Source organism: Emiliania huxleyi (genome assembly GCF_000372725.1).
Source record: "Emiliania huxleyi CCMP1516 chromosome Unknown EMIHUscaffold_20, whole genome shotgun sequence".
NCBI lineage: Eukaryota > Haptophyta > Isochrysidales > Noelaerhabdaceae > Emiliania > Emiliania huxleyi.
The window spans coordinates 248,561-259,254 of record NW_005200600.1 but is presented as its reverse complement, the minus strand read 5'-3'; the positions used below and the strand labels follow the sequence as shown (position 1 = coordinate 259,254).

At 65.3% G+C, this 10,694-nt stretch overlaps 3 protein-coding genes across 3 annotated transcripts; 1 reads left to right on the top strand and 2 right to left on the bottom strand.

Moving 5' to 3' along the window:
- Nucleotides 1-2,901: 2,901 nt before the first annotated feature.
- On the top strand, nt 2,902-5,283 carry EMIHUDRAFT_449827 (hypothetical protein; the record flags this gene model as incomplete). The annotated part of the gene is made up of 5 exons (XM_005781602.1): nt 2,902-3,344; nt 3,475-3,545; nt 3,848-4,170; nt 4,505-4,977; nt 5,046-5,283. The coding sequence occupies 5 exons, from the start codon at nt 2,902-2,904 to the stop codon at nt 5,137-5,139; spliced, it is 1,404 nt and encodes a 467-aa protein (XP_005781659.1). The 3' UTR covers nt 5,140-5,283.
- Nucleotides 5,280-7,385, bottom strand: Spo11 (type II DNA topoisomerase VI subunit A 1). The gene is made up of 5 exons (XM_005781601.1): nt 7,065-7,385; nt 6,553-6,999; nt 6,279-6,464; nt 5,965-6,039; nt 5,280-5,881 (listed from the first exon to the last, which is right to left on the bottom strand). The coding sequence occupies exons 1-5, from the start codon at nt 7,374-7,376 to the stop codon at nt 5,810-5,812; spliced, it is 1,092 nt and encodes a 363-aa protein (XP_005781658.1). The 5' UTR covers nt 7,377-7,385; the 3' UTR covers nt 5,280-5,809.
- A 2,425-nt stretch (nt 7,386-9,810) lies between these two features.
- Nucleotides 9,811-10,443, bottom strand: EMIHUDRAFT_203782 (hypothetical protein; the record flags this gene model as incomplete). Its single annotated transcript, XM_005781600.1, has 3 exons — nt 9,811-10,041; nt 10,152-10,263; nt 10,430-10,443. 3 exons carry the CDS (start codon nt 10,441-10,443, stop codon nt 9,811-9,813), a joined length of 357 nt encoding a protein of 118 aa, XP_005781657.1.
- Between the last annotated feature and the right edge of the window lie 251 nt (nt 10,444-10,694).

Genomic DNA, 10,694 nt, shown 5'->3' with positions numbered 1-10,694 from the left:
AGACTCTCCCATCTTGGCCCCGCTTTCAGCTTCCTGATTCTCCATTCTCGTTTCCTCCGCTTCCTTTCCGATTCTCTAGGGCAGCCAGAGCCAATTCCTGATTCTGCTCCCCCCTCCCGATTCTCCTGTCTCTCTTCCTATTCTTGATGCTCCATTTGATTCCTGATTCCTGATTCCTGATTTGTCGGATCGCCCACATTTTGACCGGGATTCTGATTCCTGATTCCTGATTCCTGATTCCAACATTTTGACCGGGATTCTGATTCCTGATTCCTGATTCCTGATTCCTGATTCCTGATTCCTCGGAGTTACGCATTTCGGCGGGATCCTATGTTGGCCTGACTCTCCGAACTCCTGAGCCGATATTGCGTGTGCGCGGGGCTTCACACAGCTCACTCAAACTTCGCCCGCGGCAGCATGCTCAGGCGCGGGTCTCTCTGGCGCTCCAGCCTCACGTCAGCGCACTCAGCGCTTAGGCCTCGGTCCGGCGTCCGCAAAGGCGCAGTGTGTGGTGCGGGCTCTGCCCGCCCCCCCGAGGAGAGGGGGGGGGGCGCTCCCGCGCGGGGGGGAGCCGAGCGAAGCTCGGCTCGGGTTCAAACTAACCCTCCCCCTTTTCCCTTTTTCTAAAACTGCTCGCCGCGAGCGGCTCGCTTCTAAAACGAGCTCGCCGCGGCTGTCGCCGCGTCTCGCCTGTCTAGGCGTCGTGATGCGTGTGTGCTTTTGAGCTGGGCGTATAAGAAGAAGAAATTGAAGCACTCCTCCCATTGACTTAGTACGAGCACCGAGACACGAGACAGCAGCCTACCCGTTCTACACCCACACCGCCGCGGAGCTGCCTAGCTGGCGGGTGCATTCACAGCGAGCCCGCGGGCTTGGAGACCCAATCAGACAGCACTCCCCACAGCAAAAGAGCAGACGTGCCGCTGTGAGCATCGCTGAGCAGCACCAACGACCGCTTGCGGGGTCGCCGCAGGCCGGCGCCAAGCTGCATCTGACGCCGGCATGCCGTTCAAACCCCGGCACCAAGCGCCCGCGGGAATGGGAGACCGCCTGCCCAGAATTAAGATCGGCCGCGCACTGCTCTGGCTCCACCATGCCACCGCCCATGAGATCTCTGACGCACGTGTGATGAGCCGCCGTTCAAAAGTGACTGTACTGTGCGGAGCGCGGAGCGCACTTCGATGGCAAAGTGGGTGGCGCGGAGGATACGGCGCGTACACATGAGCGTGATTGGTTGAGTGAGCATGCCCAGATGGCCGGCCCCGGGCTACCGCCCCTCGACGGGCAAAAACAGGAATCAGGAAACGAGAGTCCGGCCGGGTTGCCAAGAATTTTACCAAGAAATCGGCGCGGAACGAAAAGCAGAAACCGCAACCGCGCGACAGAATCTGATAAGGCGAGAATCGGACGGACAGAATCAGATCGAGTAGGCAGAAACGGAAGCTGGGTGAGGAATCCTGCCCGGAGGCTGAGTGCGTGGAAAGGGGACGGGCAGAATCAGATCGTAGATCGAGTAGGAAGAACCGGAAAAGGAGAGTGAGAATCAGAAGAAACGGACACGAATCCCTCTCGAGCCTCCGCATACAGAATCCTGTCTTGGGTGGCAGAATCGCTAGTGCAGAATCCTCAGGCGTGGACAGGGTTCTCCAAGACTGCGATGTTCGACGACTAAAGCTCCGGACGCCGCGGCCAAAGGTCCGCCCGCGGCCCCAGGACTCGTGGTGGGTGTGGGGTGTGCCTCGCGAGGCGGGGAGGCCGCGTGAACTCCCGTAGAAGCTCGCGAAGTGCGGATTTGGAGCGCCGCGCCGGACCTCCGCCGGGGCCCGCCGGGACGCCGTATGGGCCTCGGGGTGCCCGATAAGCTTAGAGGTGCGGTTTTTTTTGCTTGTGTCTATCGGTTCATGTCATGGACCGGCCCTGGGAAGCCTTTGACCGCGCGCGGAGGGTGTTACGGGGCCGTGATGATTTAGCGGGAGGGAAATCGGCCGATTTGCCCAGTGTGCTAGATCTAGAGGTGAACGAAGGCGCTCTCGAAAAAAGCATAAAAATAGTTAGAGGCTGCGCAGGCCGTCCCGTTTGCTGTTTGAAACGCCTGTTGCGCTGGCCGCTGCGCGCGCGCTGGCCGCTGCCGGGGCTGTCGCTCACTCTCACGTGCCGCAATATGTGTCACACACGGCGGCTTCTGCCACCTCTCGATTGGTTCCACTTTCTACGCACACCTACCGGGGAAGGGGCGCTTGGGAGCGGGGGCGGGGGCGGGGGCGGGGGCGGGGGCGGGGGCGGGGGCGGGGGCGCGCAGCGCTCGGCGCGCGTGCGCAACAGAGGGTAGGGTGGGGAAGACGGCGAGGAGGGGGCGGCGGCGGCGGCGGCGGCGGCAGCGCGCGCGCGGCGCGCGCGACGGGGGGGCGGAGCAGCGAGCGCTGGCGCGGTCGCTGCTCCGTCTGTGCCAGGGACGCGCGCTCTGCGCCGCTGCAGAGCGCGCGCGTCAGGGCAAGGGGCATGCGTGGCGGCGCGGGACGCGCGGCGGCGGCGGCGAGCAGCCGAGCGCTCCATGGGCGGTGAGGCGGCCGGGCGAGGGCGCGGCGGGTGACGGGTCAAGGGAGCATCCCACACCCGGCGTCGCTTTTTGAGCGACGCCTGTGGTACGCCTGCGCAGGGGCCGCAGGGCGGTCAGTTGTGGGGCGAGGCGGTGCCGGCCGCGGACCGGGTGCAAGGCGCCGGCCTCGGCGCCGCCTCGGCGCGCCGCACGGGCGCGGCGAGCCTCTGAGCGGAGCCGAAGGTTAGCCGTGGTGGGAGGTGGTAGGTGGTAGGTGGGGGTGAGTTGACTTTGCCGCAGAGGCCGTCCCTAGCTGTGCAAAACGTCGTGTCAGTATTTTCAAAAACCCGAGCCCAACTCAAGGGATGGCTGGTGGTACTCTCCTCGGGCTGCTCGCGTTGAACTTGGCGTCACGGAATCGCGGCACCTCTGTGTTGCCTCGCACGTGCGCCGCCACTGCATCTACCGCGCCCGTCTCCGGACCCGTGGATCGAATTTTGGAAGCATCGCGCGCCGGCGACTGGCAGCGCTGCGTGGCGCTGCTGGACGAGGCACGTGCGCAGCACGGCTCACGCCTGCTGGCTCGCTCTCTCCACGCCACCTCGCTAGCCTGCTCGCGAGCGGGCGAGTGGGCAGTCGCAGAGCGGCTACTGCTTGAGCTCGTTGACACGACTGGCCTCGCGCCGCGCGCCGACGCTTACAACGGTGCGATTCGCGCGGCTTCGCGCGCGGGCGATCCAAAGGGTGCGTCGCGGCTGCTCCAGCAGATGTCGGACGCCGGAGTGGAGCCCGACGCCGTCTCGTACTCGTGCGCCGTCCACCCCCGCTCACTCCCTCCCCGCTTCCGCCGGATGCGCCATCGCACCAATCGCGCCGCTGGAAAAAAACGAAAAAAACGAAATCGCCCGAATTGCTCACAGCAGAGCCCACGCCCGCAGGTGCGCGCTCGCCGGCCTGACCTCAGACCCACCGGCCGCCCTCGCGCTCATGCAGTCGATGCGTGACCGCGGTGGGCCGCCGCCGCCACCATCGCCGCCCCGCCTCCATTACCACTGCCACCATTCGCCGCCTCCAGCATCGCCGCCTTGTCCACCACCACCGTTGCCACCGCCTCCACCTGCCCGCTGCCACTCCACCCCTTCCGCCGACCCTCGCACTTGCCGCGGCGCTCTGTCCCCCCCCCCCCCACACGCGCGCAGCGGCCGTGAGCGACGCCCGCCACGGAGGCCTAGATGCAGCACTCGGACCTCAGATCTCCCCAGATCTCCCCAGATCTCCCCAGATCCCCCCCCCCCCCTCCCGCTGCTTCAGGCGTGCAGCCGAGCGCGCGGTGCTACTCGAGCGCCCTCGCCGCCTGCCGGCGGGGGAGGTGCGGGGCGGAGGCAACGCGGCTGCTGAGGCAGGCCGAGGAGCAAGGGCTGGCCCCGACGGAGCCGGACTTCCTCCACGGCCTGGTGGCATGCGGCAGCAGCGGCGCGCATGCACAGGGCGCGGCGCTCTGGGCGCGGCTGCGCCAGCTAGCCGCTGATGGCGCGCTGCCGCCGCTCTCGCCGAAAGCCTTTACGGCGGCCATCGGCCTGCGCGCTGCCGCCGCGGACGCGGACGGCGCGATCGCGCTGCTGGGAGAGCTCGAGGCGCGAGATCAATCTCCCCATATCTCCCCATATCTCCCCATATCTCCCCATATCTCCCTATATCTCCCCATATCTCCCCATATCTCGCGCTGCTGGGAGAGCTCGAGGCGCGAGATCAATCTCCCCATATCTCCCCATATCTCCCCATCTCTCGCGCTGCTGGGAGAGCTCGAGGCGCCGCCCGTGCCCCCGGCGTGGCACTTCCCACCCTCCGCGGCCCCTCCGCCGCCTCAGCCCGCCGCAAAGCCGTCCGCCCCCACAACTGCAGCCGATGCTGCAGCGGACACGGGCCCGTTCACTCGCCCCTCCGCCATTCCCGCTCTCCCTCCTCCAGGCGGCGCACGGGCAGCCGGACCTGCGAGCCTTCAACGCGGCGCTGCGCGCGTGCGCTCTCGCCTCCGACGCGGCGGCGGCGGAGGCGTTGCTGGCGCGGGTGGCGGAGGCGGGCCTCCGGGCGGACTCGTTCAGCTACGCCGCAGCCATACGCTCGTGTGGCACCGACACGCCGCGCGCGCTCTCGCTCTTGCGCGACGCGTGCACAGCCGCGGGGGCAGCGCCGCCCGTGGCGGTGTACGGCGCCGCGCTCGAGTGTTGCGCGCGCGGTGGTGCGTGGCGGGAGGCGCTGGACACGCTCGCGCAGATGCGCGACGCGGGCGTGCCCGCCGACGCCGGCTGCTATGGCGCGGCGCTGCACGCGCTCCAGTCAGCGGGCGAGTGGACCCACGTCTACGAGATGCTGTACGAGATGCGCCGCGAGGGCGTCACGTCTGCGCCCTCTTTGAGACGCGACCAGATCGCGCTCTGGAGGCCGCCGTATCTCTAGTCGCCAGTCTTGCTCCTGAGATTGCGCAGCTAACGCCTGGTCGTTGTTGCAGGCGCGCCAAGCGCGAGCTGGGCCTCACTCGCGCGACGCAGCGGACGTGGGTGCCGCCCCAAGTCGGACGGGGCAGGGGCCGGAAGAAAGCATAGACGGTGCGTCTGGAGAGAGTTTTGGTGCTAGACCGGAATGTTTTGAGTCGTTCTCGGGGCCCTCCGGCTCCGCGTCCGTCCGGTGGGGCGTCCCGGCCGACTACACGCAACACGGTAAGGCATACGGACCTTGGTCCTTGCAGTAAACCTTTTCCTTCTAAGCAGGGCTACACAATGACCCCATAGTGTGTGGGTGTTTCTGGCGAGTCGTGACCCGTTGCGCCGCCCCCCCGCGCCCCCCGCCCGCCCCGCCGCGCGTGCCGCTGCCGGCAAGCGGCATGCTGTGGAGCCCCGCCGTGTGTGGGCGCCTCCACACGGGGGGCGGGGGCGGGGGGGGGGTACACGGCCGGCACCTCTCTTTGACACATCTCTCTTGCGTCCTACCGCGTGTTTGCGACATCTCGAGCGCCGGGCCCCTTGCGTGTTCCGGCGGAATCGCTCCGCTCCGGGCCGCCCAGAGCGCCGAGAGGTGTGCGCCGTTGAGGACCTCGCGGACAGCACGTTTCGCTCCGGAAGCCAAAGCCACAAGTCGCGATTGGCCGGAGTCGAGTTCCCTCTCCTCCTTTGTTCCTTGGCCTTGCACGCGCGAACTTCTTCTCTGGCGCCATTTTCGTGTCAACGGTCAAATCATGTATCATCAATGCCCCAGTCGCCACAATTGATCGCGCACTCAAGCGCAGGAGGAGATGATTTTGTCGCGGAGGAAATAGGCAAAGAACTCCGGGCCGAGCGCGTGCAACGCCTGGGGCGCGGCGGTAAACATCTGACACTATAATCTGAGGTCGCATTGATGTGGCCGCGGTTCGGCGGCGCTCTAGAGGGCACCTCGAGCTCGAGCTTCCGTCGATCCGCTCGCATCGCCTCCGCTTCGTATCGCAGCTGCTCGTTGTTGGCCACCACCTGCGAATGGGCGCACGCACGTGACCGTTAACGGACAGCGAGCCGGGCGATGCCCAACCTGGCACAGCGACGGAGCATGCTTTGTTTGCGCCACAGTGAGTGAAGCTGAAGGGTCTCCCTCTCAATCCCTCTGCTTCGCTTCCCCAGACCCCACGCGTCGGGAAAACCAGGATCTGACCGCAATCTCGGAATGGGTGGCAAGCAGTCGGCATCCAGGGATAGCAAAGTGCGCGACGCACCGGATTGCGTAGCAGGCCATCGACAATAGCGCCGTCGCGGTCCGAGTACGGCTGGAAGGAAGTTGCCGCGAGCACCGACCGGCCGGGAGTCTCAGCCGTCGGCGTCTCGAGCAGCTGCACGTCGGCGGTGTGGAGCCCCACCCACTTGAGCTCAGGGCAGCAGTAGCCGTCCATCGCAAAGGTGGCCTGAGAGCGCAGCACACCACGGACATGCGGACGAGAAGGATTGTAGCTTATTGCGTAGGGTGTGTCGTGTGGGAGGCGATCTGCTCACCGACCCGTGCTTGTAGCACAGCATAAGCGCCATGCCGTGTGGGTTGTAGTCGGTAAGCACGACGCATGGCAGGGCGAGCGCCTTGACGACATGCTGCACCAGGGCGCGCACTGCCAGGCTTGGGTAGCCGCAGGCTGTGATCAGCAAGCAGGGGAGAAGACGAGTGAAGCGGTCATCGAGCAGGCGCGTGAAGACCGTGTCCTTCTCGACTACCACGACGTAGCGCGCGCGGCTCGATGCGAATCGCAGCCGGCTGCATTCCTCGGGGTCGCCAGGAATGGCGTAGACCGCGTCGTCGAGCTGCCTCGGGCCGTCGGGCGTTGCCAGCGAGACCGTCCCAGTCATCGAGCCGCGTGGCGCTGCAATCACGCCGAGCGACTCACGCGGGCACGCCTTCCCGGTCCATTCGGCAATGATTGCGCCCGACTCAGAGACGCGATCATACACCTGTGCACGGAACGCGGTGTTGTGGGCCATGAAGGTGTATGAACCTGGGTGGGGGAGCGAAGCACCTGCTGTGGCGAGGTGAATATGCCGAGCGGCTTGAGCCGGTACCAGAGCTCCCTCTGCGCAAGCTTCTTTCCGCTGACGAGGTTGCGGTACAGCGCAGCCAGCACCAGCCACAGCTGGGCCAGGCGGCGCAGCTGTTCGTGCGCCACGCCACGCACGCTTGGCCGGTGCGCCGTGCGGCCGGTGAGCTGCATGATTTGAGCCGCGTGGGCGTCAACGCGGCTCAGCGAGAGGTCCATCGCACGGGCATCCCCCGCGGCGAGGCGCGTGCGGGCGCTTGCCGTGAGGGAGGAGATTGCGAGTTGGGCCGACATCCTGTGCTGCACGAAAATGGTTGGCCGGGTGTGAACAACACCTCGTTGCCACGGCGCCGCAGGCGCCTTGTTGATAGGTCCAGGTGATAGCCCTGGATGGGCAATGCATACGCCTCACTGGGCCTTAGATCGCCCGACCGCGTCCCGGTGCTCTGTGGTCGGATTTGTGACTCCGCCGCACCGCGCCGCGGCCGGGGGCCCCCCGGAGGCCGAGGATGGCCGTGGCGGACCGGAACGAGCTCTGGGAGGTAAAGTGTCAGTGTATACATTGTAGAGACCAACCTTTTGCACAATATCTCTCAGTCTAGCTAAGCCAGGGGAGGCGATGCCGGGGCCGTACAGCAGCTTGATGGTGCTTCGCCGGCGCGGTGCGTCCCGGAGCGGTGCCGGACGGGCGGTCCGTGGGAGGAAAACGAGGGACAGCGCCGACGGCGCTCTGATTCGACTTTTAACTTCAAACAAAGCCCTCGCCCGGCTCAGCCAGGTCGGTCTTGTAGCCCTGAGGTGTGGACAAACCAGATCCCACTATGTTATATCATAGGATATAACATACTGAGATACCAGGCTCTTCCCTGGCATATCAGCTATCAAGAAACCGTCGGACTTCTAGGAGGAGGAGCTCTGTGTTCTGCTTTTTCGACATATCCCACAGAAAACATCCGGGCCATGGGAATATCGGTCCAGACACTCTGGGTTCTGGTTTTTCGAGGTGTGAACGATCTCCCCGTGGAGGGGTCATTCCGGCGGAATGACCCTTCATTAACTAATCGGATTCCGAATGGGTCGAACGGGAGTACTAAGACAGCAGCATGTTCTGGGTGGGAGGAACCCTTTGGGGGGAACCGTTTTATCGCTCCAGGCATTATGGTTTCTGGTTTCTGGTTTCTGCTCCGAAAGCGAGGTTGGCGGCGCGCCGCGCTGCCACGCACTTTTGTGGCTCACGGGAGGGAGGCCTGCGATGCGGTCGAGTCCTGCTGCCGCGATCCCGAGCGGAAACGCCGTGGCAGCCAACATGGCTGCCTCGTGCATCGGACGCCGACCGGCGGGGCCGTTGCTTGTCATGCCCACGGCAGCGCGCCCGCATTTTGCCTGGCGCCCGTGACAGTGGCCCGTCGCTCCCGCTTCGAAGCGCTGCCGCCGTCAGCACAAACCGCCGCCACTGCCGTCGCGCCCTGCGCCAGTGCGGCAGGGCGCCTAGCGCCCAGCTGGGCCTTGACACGGCATCCTACCGTCGGGGCAACTCAGCTCAACGATTGGGTGAATTCCGGATGACTGCGCATAATGGGGTTGACCCGCCGCGCAGCAAGCCGGTGTTCACGCCAATTCGAGCTACTACATCGCTTCACGTTCCGAGCCATACGCACCTTACAACAATGGGGCAGGAGTTAAATCGGCTCGCGCCGAGCTCCTGCTGTCGTCATCGTCGTCCTATGGGCGTGCGAGGGCGGCGGGCACCGACGGCTCAGCCGAGTCGGGTCGGTAAAGCCCTCCCACTGTTCTTCGGTGGCTCTGTCGCGGCCGATCGGAATCCATTAACTACTACGTGGAGTTCATCCCCGATGAACGACTCATGGTCAAATTGCCCATCTCGACTTGCCCGTTGTCAACATCACTAGGGAGATTTGATTGGCGCTGGCGCCTGCTGTTGACAAGTGGGATCATCTGGCTTCCGGAATACTTCCGCGAAGCTGCCCCCAGCAGGCGTTTGACCAAAATCCAAATTTCCCTACTCCAGTTGAGGCGGCCCTCGGACCCGAGAAGGTCTTTTCTCGCAGCTGCGAGACATGCTTTCTCGGAGCGGGGCATCCAAAACAACAGGGCGGAAGGGAGGGGTGACCATACGCGCAGCGCAGGAGGGGTGCCCCTAAGGGGGCACAAACGACAAAGGTAGCTCAAAGGGGAGTGAACAAGACGCCGCACAGGCGACGTGCACGCTCGCCGCCTGCGCTCGCCGCGTCGCTCTCTCCCTCCCCTTCTCTGCTTGAACCCACCACCATCCCCTGTCACCTCCGTGTGTGTGTGCCTGCTGGGGGATCATCTGGCTTCCGGAATACTTCCGCGAAGCTGCCCCCAGCAGGCGTTTGACCAAAATCCAAATTTCCCTACTCCAGTTGAGGCGGCCCTCGGACCCGAGAACAGAGCGCGCCGCAGAAACCGACCGACCCCTGGGTTTTCGGCTATGGGAAACCGCCATGGGAAACCGCAGCAGAAACCCTATGGGAAACCGACGTCTGGTATCTGCTTTGTCCACGAATGGTAGCCCTCGTTCTCTCTCCCATGGCTGAGCCACCCTTTGTCTTGCGCGGTCAAAAGCAAGATCAAGAGGCGCGTGGCCCTGGACGCCATCACCATCTCCCAGCAAGGACGTACAACAACAGACGACACGAGGGCGGCCAGCAACTGCAACCCCCAAGCTTTCGGGTTCCGAGAGCGCTCATCGGGCGGAAGAAGACAGACCGAGCGATGGCTCCGCAGTGGCGCCGCTCTCGGCGGCGGCCGCCTCTAGATTTCGTTGCCGTTGCGCCGGGTCGTACCGGAAGCAGCGGATGCGCCCGTCCTTGGTGGCGTAGAGGAACGAGAGGTGCCCAGCGGCAGACGCATGCGGGTGGAAGAGGGCGACGTTGGACTCGTCCGTGGAGTCAATGGCGAAGAGCTCGACATCATCCTGTCCAAAAGCACCCGCCGTCGCGTGGGTGAGGGTGCCCCGGGCCATGCCGCTGCGAACAAAGGCGCGTGTGCGAGGGGAGCAGGGAAAGGGGTTGGGGGGCCGAGAACCGTCGCGGCCGCCTCTTGCTTGCTGTCGCCCCGGAAAGCGACGCAACGGAGAACGGCGTACGTGGGCGGCTCGTTGGTCGCATTTGGCGGCGGCTGCTGGCAGCGGCCGTACCTGAGGGAGACATGTATGGGGAGATATGGGGAGATTGCGGCCGTGCCTGAGGCCGCAATCTCTGCTGGTGGCGCCACCGAGACGATGTGCGTGGAGAGTGGAGGCGGAGGGGGCGGCGAGCGGCGGGGGACCGCAAAGCAGAGCAGCCGGGCCGGTGCTCGTGCACAGCAGAGCTCGCATGGGACACGTCGCCAGTGGGCGATATCGCCCGCACGTGCTAGGAGGACCCCCCCCTGCCCCCCCCCCCGCTGGCCGCCCTGTTTGCGGCTGCTCTCGCGGGCGTCGCGGTCGCGGGTGGACGTCTGCTCCGCCCGGGCCGTGCTGTGTCCCGCTCTGCCGGCTCTCTGCCTGTTGAGGCACGGCCTCTGGTGAATGAGGCCGCCCCAGAACCCCCTGCGGCATGGCGTCTCGTGAGCCACAACTTCCAAAAG